This window comes from Carex rostrata, chromosome 6, assembly GCF_964058835.1.
Source record: "Carex rostrata chromosome 6, lpCarRost1.2, whole genome shotgun sequence".
In the NCBI taxonomy this organism is placed as follows: domain Eukaryota; kingdom Viridiplantae; phylum Streptophyta; class Magnoliopsida; order Poales; family Cyperaceae; genus Carex; species Carex rostrata.
In genome coordinates this window covers 13927445-13941120 of record NC_135923.1, presented here as the reverse complement: position 1 = coordinate 13941120, position 13676 = coordinate 13927445, and the positions used below count along the sequence as shown (strand labels likewise).

At 35.6% G+C, this 13676-nt stretch overlaps 2 protein-coding genes across 3 annotated transcripts; both read right to left on the bottom strand.

Moving 5' to 3' along the window:
• Positions 1-487: 487 nt before the first annotated feature.
• On the bottom strand, positions 488-3849 carry LOC144555249 (uncharacterized). 2 transcript variants are annotated; one of them, XM_078303519.1, is made up of 3 exons: positions 3421-3845; positions 1551-2595; positions 488-894 (listed from the first exon to the last, which is right to left on the bottom strand). In XM_078303519.1, the coding sequence occupies exons 1-3, from the start codon at positions 3784-3786 to the stop codon at positions 659-661; spliced, it is 1647 nt and encodes a 548-aa protein (XP_078159645.1). In that variant the 5' UTR covers positions 3787-3845; the 3' UTR covers positions 488-658. The 2 variants fall into 2 exon arrangements, with proteins under 2 accessions (XP_078159645.1, XP_078159646.1); XM_078303520.1 differs by lacking the exon at positions 488-894 and adding an exon at positions 984-1048 and having other exon boundaries at positions 3421-3849.
• A 5696-nt stretch (positions 3850-9545) lies between these two features.
• On the bottom strand, positions 9546-13151 carry LOC144556164 (putative UDP-3-O-acylglucosamine N-acyltransferase 2, mitochondrial). The gene is made up of 10 exons (XM_078304662.1): positions 12963-13151; positions 12441-12651; positions 12119-12195; positions 11811-11860; positions 11660-11724; positions 11141-11192; positions 10784-10854; positions 10349-10415; positions 10033-10104; positions 9546-9840 (listed from the first exon to the last, which is right to left on the bottom strand). The coding sequence occupies exons 1-10, from the start codon at positions 13069-13071 to the stop codon at positions 9766-9768; spliced, it is 849 nt and encodes a 282-aa protein (XP_078160788.1). The 5' UTR covers positions 13072-13151; the 3' UTR covers positions 9546-9765.
• Positions 13152-13676: the final 525 nt, after the last annotated feature.

Here is a 13676-nt window from a genome sequence, read left to right as displayed (position 1 = left end):
TAAATAGGGTAATCATACTTTTTGACTTTTTCTTGAATCGTCCAATTATGCATTTGGGATCTCGATCATCAAGAACAAAATGGCATGCATTAGTCTGTCTCTGTCTATGTTCCCATGTACCTAATTTGAATATTATATACTACGGTTCAGATTAATTCCATTCAGAACCAACTCAATTCGGTTTTTATTTGGACTGTAGGGGATCTGGTTTGATATTTAACCCAAGCTAAAAGAACGGTCCAGATGTTTCGTTTGCACCTCAGGCACCTCATGTGATGTGATGTGCACTGAAAAAATTAAATTGATGGTTGATATTGAAATTTCAGGACCTGTAATTCCTCCCCACATGGCTACATCTCATAATGTTTTCCCATAATAGAAGAATACAAGGATGAGTTTAAGATTTAAATGTTTGACATCCATTATGGAGAAACGCAATTCTTGTCATGGCAGCACTTTTGCACTATCGTTGCTACTTGCTAGCTCATTACTGAAAAAAATTAAGATTTTTTATTAAATTTTTTACATACAGGGAATTCTTCTAACACGTCTAAGTTCTAATTTATTGTTTCCCAGCATATAGCAAAGGGGCTTCTCATTGCTAAAGCAAAGATATACACCTATACAGGAAGAAAAAAATTATGCAATATTACAATCATCAACCAGCACCAATGCAGCCAGAGTTTTCTGAAAATACAGATTCAACAATTTCTTGCAAGAAGATGCTGAAGCATTGCTGACAAGATCCAGGCAATAAATGTGATTCAATTTCGCCGTGGTGGTTGCATGACACTTTAGAGAAAGGCCGGGCAACTGATTTAGAGTGTTCCATGCCACATGCGGCCAAAATGGTATGGGTTGAAATTCTAGCAATTTCCTTAAATTTATTGGTGCCTGTAAAAGAATAGACCATAATTTTAATTATTTTGGCTGGGTTGAAATTCTAGCAATTTCGTTAAATCTATTGGTGCCTCTAAAAGAATAGACCATAATTTTAATTATTTTGGCTGGGTTGAAATTCTAGCAATTTCCTTAAATCTATTGGTGCCTGTTAAAGAATAGACCATAATTTTAATTCACAGGCCCAAAAGTTTTGCAAAAGAAATTAGAAGCTCGCAAATAAGTATTATGTGTTCTGGTAACCAAAGAATCAATAAGATAATCAGACTGAGGAGCAGACTAAAGCTGGTAATTTCTATCAATAAACAGTAAATGATACATATACCAATAAAAACCAGCTCAATCTCAGTAGCAGTACTATTTTTTTTATGTATATTCAGCTCATCAAACTCAACAAGTCAAAACCTCGCATCCCTTTCCACAAACCAACAAAAAGAATGCATACATAAACTCAAATAATAAGAAATAAAAATTAGGTTGGTAATATAGCAGTAATTCAGATACTAGTAAAAACCAATTTATCAACTGAAAAACCTAGAAACTGTGAAACACAGAGAATGCCAATTGTGATTACCGAACCAAGTTTAAACCAGATTTTTGAACACCCTAAAAGCTATGAAAAAAGATAAAAAAACAAAAAAAGGCAATACCTAGTTTCTTATCTTTGTCTAAGGCCTTCAGACTGAGCTTAACCAGGCTCTGAACCATATCTTTACCATCTCTTCTGTCTGATGTTTCAATCTCTCTTCTATTACCCAGATCAGAAAAATCACATCCAGAAACTCTATCAACACTTACAGTCTGACTTCCCCAGTTACTTTCTGGTTTAACTTGAAAATCAAGCCCATCACACATGGGCCCCAACTGTGGCACCAGTTGGTTGCACCTACCTTGAGCTGTCTCTTCCATTGAGAGTTTATAGGGGCCATTTTTACAAAGTGCTGTAGCAGGATATGTTTGATAAGTGCTTGCACTTACTTCTTTTCCTTTTGTTTCTTTCCGGTTCCGTTTTGAGGCATGCAATTTGTGGCATACAGCCTTCCCACTTTTAGAAGACCGAGACAATGATTGGCTAGGGGTTTTAGGTGCTCTATCTGCACAAGCAGATTTAGCTATGTCCATCATTTTCCAGGCTCTACTAGCATCTGCTTCCCTACAACTCTGCTCTATCATCACTTCTGAACTACTTGCTGAACTTGGATTGCCTCTTCTATTATGTCCTGATCTATAGTTAGGTTTCAGAACTTCTGACGAAAATTGCAACTCACCAGACCGTAGCTGGTCCCAATTCTCACGTAGCCGTCGTATGCGCTCCATTCTATGGTGACTGCAACTCAGAGTTGAGTTCATGGTATTGTCTTCATTTGGGTAAGCTACGAAGTCACTTATTGATATAGATGACCCACCTTGCCGAATCTTCCTTATTTTTTCCTTGGTTTCTTGATCAGGAAATGGAGACTCGTCATCAGGTTGGGTTTTCAAGTACTCATTTTTGGCAATGGTGCAGTCGGGGCAATACCATTCACCTTCTGGTATATCAGCTCCAAGACCGACACAATGAGTATGGCAATTGATACTGCATAACTCACACAACAAAAGATATGCATCCTTCTCAGACGAGTGACACACAATGCAGTTTGGATCCAGATGCAGATTATTCACAGTTGAGCTTTCAATTCCGAGAGGATGGTACACCTGCTTAAACATTAATAGATACAATCACAAGTGAGGGAACTAATATGGTAATGAAATAAAGAATGTATATTAACAACAGAATCATAACCCTGTAATAATTATATATCAACTATACTCCTGCATAAAAAGAAAATTATCTTTTTGAAGTAGGCACAAAAATGGGTGTTCAAACGGTTCGGTTGAATTTTGAATTATTTCTGTTTAAATGGATCATTCAGTTTAGATTTCTCAAAACCGATTAAACTGAACCGACCAATTTATAATGGTTCAACTTTGAAAATGGATCCGTGCGGTTTTGGTATGTGTATTCTTGCATAGAACTTCACATGTTGTGTATGAAGATGTATACTTTTTGTTAACAATGGTTGAGACATGCAGCTAGCAAAGTGGCAGAGACAATAGCAAAATCGTCCATGCCTGAAAGGATTTGATATATAGCTGAAATTTGGTAAGTACTTAATCAACCTCTGTAGTCTAACTATATATAAAATCAAAGTTTACTCTCAAGACCAACCAATAATTAAATGTCCCATGACTACTCAAATAAGCAGCAAAAATAAAATTGTAGGCAAAAGGCCTTGTATATGTATAATTATACTTCCTCCCATATATCCTCCTACCACTCAAACAAGTGAACAACTCGCTCTTTGTTTTGTTAAATAAATAAATAAAAAAAAAACAAACAAACTCGCTCTTTGTAAAATACTACAGCACGTAAAAAATCTTGATTAAAACAAGTAAAACTGAAACATCAGCTAATTGAAAAAATTAGTCATGGATCGAACATGCATTACTAATGCTACCGCTATAAGACAGATTACTCACCTGATTACGCTCAGAAATTTTCACAACACGCTCAGAGGGGAATAAGCCGGGTACAGCGGGTCGCCGGATCGACCCAAACCGCTGTTTGCATAGGGGGCAGCGTGTCTCGATCTTGGCCCACTCCATCACGCACACAAAGCAGAAATGGTGGTTGCAACTGTCGATCTGGCCGCGGATCGACTGGGTCGACCCGGTGAGGCAGATCCCGCACCTCTCTTCCTCTTCTTCAGGTGTCGGGTTCGAGCAAGTTTGAGGATCCACCTCCGATTTCTCCTTGCCCTTGGAAGGAGGCGGAGGTAGAACTTTGAGTCGCTTGGTCGAAGGAAGAGGAACGGAGGCATCCAGTTCGTGAGACTCGCGCTCCATTGTTGCCTTGGGACGTGTGAGTTATGAGTAGCACGAGTTTACAATTGGAGATTTTCGAGGAGAGGTGAGGGGCCCCGCGCGCGCGAGAGCGAGCGAGATCGACAGTACTATCGGTTTAATAGTAATTTTAGTACTATAATATTTTTGCAAATACTGATATGAACTCTTTTTTCAGATTTTCTATTTATACCAGTCAGTATTAATTTTAGTACTATAATATTTTTGCAAATACTGATAGGAACTCTTTTTTCAGATTTTTTTATATATACCAGTAATTACTAATATTGCATTTGTTAACGAATAGTAAAATTACTACTAAGTGCATTCATATGAGGGAAAGGAATGAACAGGCAAATGAATTAGCAAATTTGGCTAGGATCTATAATTTCAATTACATAGGATTTACCTTTCCCTTATTTGATAAGATGTAACCAACTGCTGTGATGTTTAAACAGTTGTGTTTAAATGTGAAGGCCTACCGGTAATTTGCCAAAAAAAAAAAAAAAAAAATCAACGCATGTTTAAAATTTAGGTGCAGTTCTAAATTTTTAATATTTTATTAAGATTTTACTCATGCGCGAAAGTACTCGAAGATGATAACGTGAGTCAATTTAATCTCATTTTTTTAAGTTAAACTAATTTAAATTTTAAAAACGAAAATAAGAATGTAAAAGTATAAATAGGACACAAAATCATTGTGATATTTTAACCCTACTAGAGTAGGTAAACTGAATTATGACTAATATGAGAAAACTACTAGAGAATTTTGTATTGTTTCATTCGGTTAAAACTGGTTCAAAACTCTTCTTACAGTAAATGTTCCAAAAGTTATTTAGATTACCATAATAATTAATTATGTAAAACTAAATCATAATTCACGTGAGCCGAACACTTAAGATGATAGTAATAAAGGCGACAACTATAATATTGATACATCAACTATTGAGTAAATTTTCATTCGTTCGTTCATTTCTTTGTTTTCATCTTCTTGTTTTTTTTTTTTTCCTTCTATGTCTTGGTTTATATAATACAAGAATGAATTATAAAACATGAAATCATATATTCTTTCTTACTAAGTATATGTATGACATTTATAGGTGGAAATTATCAGTGATTGGAGAAACTAATAAAGGCATCTGAAAGAGAATAACTATCTAATATATTGATGCAAAAGAATATTCTTAGAAAAATTTGTTGAGTTTCCACTACTAGAGAAAAACACTTTGCTATCGGTTAAAATTACTATCCGTCATCGAGTTCTGAATCATTGCATATCGCTCCGATAGAAAATGTATACATATATGTTATCGGTTTGAACCAATAGCGTTAAGCTCCAATGCGATCGGTTGGAAATTAGGGACAGATGAGAATAATAGTTTTTCGGTTGTTAAATATGCCGTTAATATAGAAACACCATGTCTCTGGGTGTTATTAGTCGTTGGCAAAAGTGTGTTACACCATCTGTTGTATTTGAGTTGGCATTTGCATGTCCTAGTTTGCCATGTTGGCTTTGGAGCCCTTGACTTGTTTGTTTGACTAGATTTGCAAAACATACATAAATTGCATTTTACAGTTTTTCTTCTTGAGAATTTGTGCAGGTTGATGACAACTGAAGATTCAATAAATACACATCAAGGATGAATTAATAAACTGCAATATAACATCGAGGATGTAGTCATGAAGCACAAGATATTGGATAACAAAAATATTAACTCGAGATTAAGGATAATTAATCTGTAAAATTGGTAAAATAAGCTTGAGACTGACCTAAGTGAGGCCTACCGTTGCAATGGTCCAGTGACCGTTGCAACAGAATAAATAAATCCTCAGCTTATCCACCGTTGCACTCCAAACCATTCAGATTACCCTACCGTTGTAACGGTCCCCTGTACTGTTGCAACGATCAGCACCACTTACTTCATTTTTCTTATCTCTCTATAAATAAAAGCTATACCAAGGTTTGGAGTATCACTCTAGCCGCCCCCAACTTTAATATTTTGTATTTACAGATCTAGAGAAAGCCGTTGTTGCTTGTGCACTTAAACTTCAATGCTCACAATCAATCTCAAACTTATTCAATCAATTCAACAACTCCTAGAGTGATCCTGCGTGATCAAATCAATTACTACTTCAAGCCTTGTGCTTACCTTACAATCCTTGAATCCTCGCAAATCGGATTGTCTTTCTTTGAGTTCGGGCCGTGTTAGAACATCCCCTTCGATTCAATAAAAGGCCACAGTTGGTATTGATCAAACTAATGTTGATGGCTCATCTACATTACGGATGGTAAAGATCACCACATCTACATGATCGGTGCAACAGCCGAATCGATGTCGCCGAGTCAATCAAAACCAACGGTTGGATATAAAAAAAACTGATGACAAAGAGGGGGTCCATCAACACCGTCGGTTGGTTAAACACCAACTAATGGTAAAAAATTTAAAGTAATTACAACGCTGCCACTCGTGACGTACACTTTCTGTGAGGAAGCTTATCCGATGGTAAATATGTTTTTTTTTGTAGTAGTGTTCTTAAGAGAGAGAGAGACTTGAGAGGGTATCTTCCTGAACTCATTTCAAGTGAGCAAACAGCCTTCATAAAGAACTGACACATTGCGGAAAACTTTATAGCCACTCGAGAAATTTTGCACCATGTCACAAATTCGGGGAGAGAAGCGGTTTTTGCAAAGATTGATTTTAGTAAGGCCTTTGACTCAATAAATTGGGAGTTTCTTATTGTGGTATTGAAGGCGAGGGGCTTCCCGGAGAGGTGGATAACATAGATACAAAGGTTGTTGAGTACCTCCAAATCTAGGATACTTGTGAATGGAGAGGAAACAAGATACATTCAGCATAGATAGGGTCTTCGTCAGGGAGACCCAATCTCATTATGTTATTTATAATAGCAATGGATGTGTTTCAAAAACTGGTGGCAGCCGCAAATTCAATTCTGACTCACTCACTGTCAAGGAATTTTGATGAAGGAATATTAGCACTCCAGTATGCTGATGATATGGCGATAATAGCGAATACTAACCAAGAAACCCTAATAACCCTAAAGCTAATATTGAGGATATTTGCAAAGATCTCAGGATTAACTATCAATTTCAAAAAAAGTAGTTTTGTGGGGTTAAACTTGGGACAGCAAGAGACGGAGGAGACACGAATAATACTGGGCTTCACCAAAACAAATTTTCCAGTCGTTTATTTAGGAATGCCATTGACTGTGGCAGCTCCGAATGGACGAGATTTTTTGCCATTAATTGAAAAGATCGAAAGCAGAATGGAGGGTTGGAAAAGGAAGTTAATATCGAGGGGAGGTAGATTGCAATTAGTGAAGGCTGTCCTCTCGGCTATGCCTATATACTTCATGTCGTGTTTCAAGTTGCCAAAATGGGTTTTGCAAAGAATCGACATCATAAGAAGATTCTTCCTATGGGGCAGGAATGATACAAAACGAAGATGGGTGTCTTTGATAAACTGGGATGAGGTTTGGGTACCGATTGAATGGACGGCTCTTCTAATTCGATGGTGGTGGCGAGTGTACTGTGTTTCAAACTGCCTCTGGACTGTTATCATCACCAAAATAAGATGGATAGGGATATATGAAACTGGACCGAATTTCTGGACTGAGGCAGGCACCTTTTCTGGAAAAACTTGCTAAAGATTTTACCACTGTTTAAATAATGTTTAAGATGGTTAGTAGGAGATGGCGCAATCACCTCATACCGGTATGATCCGTGGCAAGGGTTTATACTGGTAAATGAGCTTGAAGAAGGGCAGAGGCCCAGGCAACCTAGGATTTCATTAAGAGATGCAATGGCAATAAGAGAGAGCCTCCATAATGAATTACCGAGCATGCAAGTGGTCACCTTTACGGCACAGAGAGATACAATGCAATGGAAGTGGACAAATGAAGGGGTATACACGGCATGTTCCATTTATAAGATCATGATTGGGTTGGGTAGGATAAGAGCTCCAATAAGGACTTGGAAATTATGCGTACCACCAACCGTACGTATCTTTATCCATTTTCTGTTCAAGGGCAAGATCCTCACACAGGATGTGATGCAGTATAGAAAAATGGGAATTGACTCAGGGTGTATGATGTGCTCTAACTGCCCTGTTGAATCGGCTCTGCACCTTATATTCCTATGCCCCGTGGCAACTAAAGTATGGTTTGAAATGTTGGCACGCTTGGGATATAGATTGATGGTGCCACAATCAACCTTGAAGGAAATCTGGGAGGTTTCTAAAGGACAGGCAAAAAGGAGAGGGGGGCGAATAGCAAAGGAATGAGGATCTTTCTTTGCATGTACATGCTGGTCTATATGGAAGAGAAGAAATAAAAAGATTTTTTCTGATCATGAAACGACATCAAGGAGGCTAGCAGATAGAATCATGATGGATGCAAGGCTGTAGTTAAAGTTTTGCAACAGAGGAGTGCGCAGAATGATGGGTACAAACCTGTTACAAGACCCTGATTAGTGTAGTTCTGGGCTGGTTTTGTTCTAGTGGTTTTTATGTCCTTCTATTTCTATTTTATTTTGTTTTTCTTTAATTTGTTGTAACAGACTATGAGGTAGATGGATGACAGAATTAGTTCTGTAGGTTAAGTGTAGAATAGATGTGATGAATGGAGAGAAATGTAATTGTAGCACTTATTTTAAATACAATTGTATGGCAGCTACTGCCATCATTTAAAAAAAAAAAAAAAACAAAACAAAAGGGTGGAGAGAAGTGAGACCAAAGAAATACAATTTAATTAAATAATTCTAAAATTTGGTGTAGGAACTGTTTAGGTCTCTTCTGTTCATGCAATTCTTGTTTTATTTCATGGAGCCTCTTAAAAAATATGCTCAATTTTTTTTTCCACATATTCTTTCTTTGAGGAGTGCAACAAACTACGAATTTGGAAAACGGATGATGTTATTTCATTGATCAAATTGGAATGACCACTGAACAAATTTGACACTTCGTCCGACCAGAATATGTATTACAAATTTCAACAAATTAATTATATATAAAAAAAATTATAATTACACAATATATGCATGACTATTAATGAAAAATTGAGTAAACTACCAACTATTATATATGACTACAAACAAAGTGTTCCATTTTATTTAGAGGTTATGGGTTGGATACTATTTCTGTGATATCTTTTGTTGTTGTTGTTGTTGTCCACATGATATTTAGCAATGTCATTGGTATACTCAAAATTTAGAAAGTTATTATTTTGTATAAGATATTGGAGTAAACCAAAGCATCGTAAATTTGCTTTCTAATTAGTAATGTCGTGCTACTTTTTGTTTCAGTTTCCTTATATCAACCGCCGCATGTATTGTTCATTTTTTTTTTCTTTTCTTTTTTCTCTGTTAGTCGCTATTTCATTCTTCTATTCTCAGTAGCACCTTTGGATCGATGCACATGAATTGAATTCCAGGAAGTAAAGTGGGTTCATTACTAAATATGATCAAAATCAGATCATTTCTTTTTATTTCTAACTTACAATTATGTTACTGTTGGCGTTACGTTTATCACAATAGATGTTGAATTCTATAATATTGTTGCAAAGACACTAATATAAAGAAAGAATAAGAAGAATGTGAATAGTGGTACTGTGAGCTACTACTATGCTAAAACTGCGACAACAAGGCAACAATCACTATTAGTGGTACATATTTTGTTTTGGGAAGTGCTATTTTTAGCTAAGCTATTACAATATTGAGTGGTGAGATAATTTTTTCTCACCAAATACCTATTTTACCATTCTATTCTCTCTTCATTGTTATCTCAATTAATGCAAATTAAGTTAACAAAGAAAACCATTAATATAAGAAAACAACATTCCTCCCACAGGAAAAAAACTGTTACGGCTGGGATCTAAAATGGACAATTATATGTATTCAACTGGGAATTGTTCTGTTAAGAGTATGAATCGTTCCAGAAATTAATTCCATAATCACAAAATGTGTACCTATTGCAAGCTCCTGCCTTTCTTCGAAAAAAGCCGCATATTGACAGTTTGTCTACGCCATTCCTCAGCTGGTATCTGTCAAACAGTTGAAAAGCATAAGATTAAAATGTATGAATATTTCAAGTACCAAAGATAATGTATCAGATTGTTCTAGCATCAATTTGGTTTCGCATATATCTGACTAAGAAAACATTTCATATGCTAGTACTTGATATAAACCACAAGAAGAAAACAATTTGAGAAATTAAGAAAAAGAGAGGTTAAGACCGCAGGAAAACCAGCATAGTCACCGGGTGCAGTAATATTCTTTGTGACACAGCTGTTTGCCGCAAGTCGAACCTGAAAACATAGAATAATTTATGACAAAAAATCGTGAACTCCCCTCCCCCCCCCCCCCCCCCCACACACACACCACCACCACCGGCAGACTTCATGAAGCTGGTTACCTATCAGTTCATATCCTTTTTGAAAATCTGATTTTGTCATAGAGCTCTCATTTCTTTCTGAATTTGTGCACAACATTACTAAGAGTTTCTTCATGTCCAAGTACCATAACAGTTAACCATAATTTTTTTGTTCTTACCTTTGAAGCAATTTCAACATGGTCCTTTATTGCACCTCGACCCCCAATAACTACATAGTCACCTAATCTACATCACCAAAGATATCAACAATTAACAAAAGTAGGAAAATAAAAATTATTACACAAATAAATGCATCCAGGATAGCACTAAAAAAAATTAGTTCTTTATTTTGTATAATATAGAAGAAGGTATTTATCAGCTTCTTTTTTGTTTGATTAATTTTTTTATTTTCTAATTATGTGTGTGTTGAAGTTTTACGGCCGTACCAAGAATTAATTGAGACTGTTAGATTGTTTTCACCAAATTTCAGTTGCAAAAATAATTTCTGAGAAATACTGCCCACTACCATGCCATAGTGACCAGTCCAGATCCATTATTTTTAAACAGGTGTGCAAACAAAAATAAATAAAGAGAAAAAAAGAATTGGGAAGTACGTAGCAGAACCAGCGATGCCAGATTGGCCACAAATAATGCAACATTTTCCAATAATCACATTATGACCTATCTGAAAGATGAAAACATATAAACAAGGTTAAAAAAATAATGTACCAACCACCATAACTTCAGCTTGTAGGTGCTGGTACCAAGACTGACTAGTATTATTGCTGCAGAATGGTACCACTATACTACAATGTCCAATTATTCCCCGATAGATCGTATCTTATGCAACGAGCCTCTAACTCAAACCTAATATCACCCTGATTTATCCTAAATTGAATAATTGATGAATTAAACACCTAATAAGTACAGAAAAGGATAAAAGACAACAAATGAAGGATATAAAATCACACCTGGACAAGGTTATCCAGTTTTGTAAAGTTTCCAATGACCGTGTCTCTCCAACTGCACTTAGAAAAGATATTGATATGAATGCACGAACATGAGTTTAAAATTTCTCAACTATTACAAAGTTTCACTACCAGTAATTCTTTTGACAGATACCGGGAAAACATGAATGAAGTAGAACCATTAGAGTTTTTTTTCCAGTAAAACTATCAGTCATGCTTTCTGTAATTGCTTATAACAATCTATTGTTGGGATTTTCAACCATTCCGTAGTTTATTAATAGAGCACCCCAAATAAGAACATCAGAGACTAAAAAAGAAATGCAGCTGCAACTTTCCAAAATGGATCAGAACTGACAGGCATGGTACAGATATGCCTCGGTATCAGTTAGCCACCAGCAAAAATTAATATCTTCTGTGCAGCTTTGATCCTGACTTACTCATACAATACCAGGAAACGCAGCTATATTATGTTAACAATTATTCTATAGTTCAGTTAAAAAGGGTTGTACGAGTACACCAAACCTGCCTCTGTCGATGCATGTATTAGCACCGATCTCCACATGGTCACCAATTCTAACATTTAGCATCTGTTACAGAAAGCAAAACAGGGTTGAGCCTCTTTTACAAATTGTTGTAAATTTAAGGGGTCTACATGGAAATATTATAAATTTACCTGAGGTTTTTTTACCACTTGCCCCTTATCATCTATAAAAAATCCAAAACCTGCATAAATTATTATTTTGGTACATAAAGATATAGAATTGTCAGATAAGAAAAACTATTAATTAGAAGAAAAAAAGATGTAAGAAAAGAAAAGGCACTAGATTTTTAGTGCCTACATGTAATATTTATGACCATGTATATTTTTTTTACAAGAAGAAACATGGTCAATCACCATGGTATATACCACGGTACTAAAAGAAATGATGTTCAAGTAAACTTTATTTGATTAAATGTCCAAGTAAATTAAATTAATCATACCATCTTGACCAATGCACACGCCATGATGGATTACACAGAATTGACCAACAGAGCAATTGCTCAGTACAACATTGTACCTAAGTTTAGTTTACCAAGAGAAAAATTTAATTCTTGATTGTCATAAGCACCTTTCTTTATTAGATATCACAAAGAGTAGTTTATTGCAGATACTGGTTCCATATATATCCTCAATCAAGTATCTAACTGGTTCCTAAGGGAAAAATTCAACAAACTTAACCCTATGATAAATAAAACAATTTCAAATTTCAAAAAGGGATGGGTAAAACTTTAAATTTTAAAAGGTTTTTGAATAAAACAGAACCCTAGTTTTGTTGATTCTCCGATTGAAGTTGAAGGACCCACTACTGTACCAGAACCAATTTGTACATCTTTGGCAATCATACAATCTGAATGCACAATTGCACCATTCTCTATGAGTGCAGTGTGATCAATGCATGCTGAATTGTGAAAAATACCACCTCCATTATCCCATCTTATATACTCTGACTGCTCTAAATATTTCCCATGATAACCTGATTTTCACAGATAAATTAAATATATACTGAGTTTCAAAGAGAGACTGGTAAAATATGTGGGTTAAGTATGCACAAAAGCCTATGATTCCATAAACCTAAGTACAACTATTGCCCGAAGGGACAGCCGCTATACTTTCAATTAAAAAAAAATCATGCAAGAGAAAGACCAACAGCAGAGATAAATCAATCAACAGCACACAGATATTCTATATCACCGGACAATAATTTGTTGAAGGGGTTCTACACAAAAAATTAAAAAATATAAACAAGAAGAAAATTCTCCTCATATCCACTTTTAATTCACTTACTGCGCAGTTCGTCAGAAATGCCTGAAACAACTCGAGTGGAAGAAGTGTACTGTCGGGATAACATCAGGTTGAAGTACTTAAATGGTACTCTCCTCAATGCCATTGCCATTGCTCGTTTACTCCAATAATCAGGCTAGGAGAATTAAAAGGTAAACTAGGGACAGATTTGAGATTTGAATGTAAAAGCTGCGCCCAAGGGGGAATTTCATGTATCCCTCAAAAACTTCAATATTACGTATTTCCCCCTCTAAAATCAATAATTACATATTTATCCTCCAAAATTACAATAACTCACGTATTTGTCCAATAAAATTCTAAACATTTATTCTTTCTAAACACATATTTACAAACACATTTTAAAGCTTATTCTTCAAACACATTTTAAAGCATATAAACATGTGTTTACAAACATTGAAAAATCTTCATTTAATAGATTAATTGTTCAAAATGAAGACTATTTTTTTAGTTATTAAATATCAAAAACTGTTAATTTGCATAATTAAAATTAGAGCAAATTCCTCACCGCGTCCCCGAGCTAACTGGGTTTAAATTGTACTTTAAAGTGCGTTCAAGTATTTATAACTAGTTTAACTAGTTAAAGTACGTTCAAGTATTTATAACTGTTAACAAGCTGGGGGATTACCTCGGGGATTAGTGATTACAACTCCTCCTAACAGACTGTCCACGAAATTAAAACGTAGAACAAAACCGTGC

Bases quoted from the DNA above. Each gene is read 5' to 3' on its own strand.
- LOC144555249 (XM_078303519.1), bottom strand. From the start codon at position 3,786: ATGGAGCGCGAGTCTCACGAACTGGATGCCTCCGTTCCTCTTCCTTCG. The intron at 2,596-3,420 runs GTGAGTAATCTG...ATGTTTAAGCAG, and splicing joins AAATTTCTGAGCGTAATCAG to GTGTACCATCCTCTCGGAAT. The intron at 895-1,550 runs GTATTGCCTTTT...ATTCTTTTACAG, and splicing joins AGACAAAGATAAGAAACTAG to GCACCAATAAATTTAAGGAA.
- LOC144556164 (XM_078304662.1), bottom strand. From the start codon at position 13,071: ATGGCAATGGCATTGAGGAGAGTACCATTTAAGTACTTCAACCTGATG. The intron at 11,861-12,118 runs GTATGATTAATT...TAATTTATGCAG, and splicing joins CGTGTGCATTGGTCAAGATG to GTTTTGGATTTTTTATAGAT. The intron at 10,416-10,783 runs GTACTTCCCAAT...TTGGTGATGTAG, and splicing joins GGCATCGCTGGTTCTGCTAC to ATTAGGTGACTATGTAGTTA.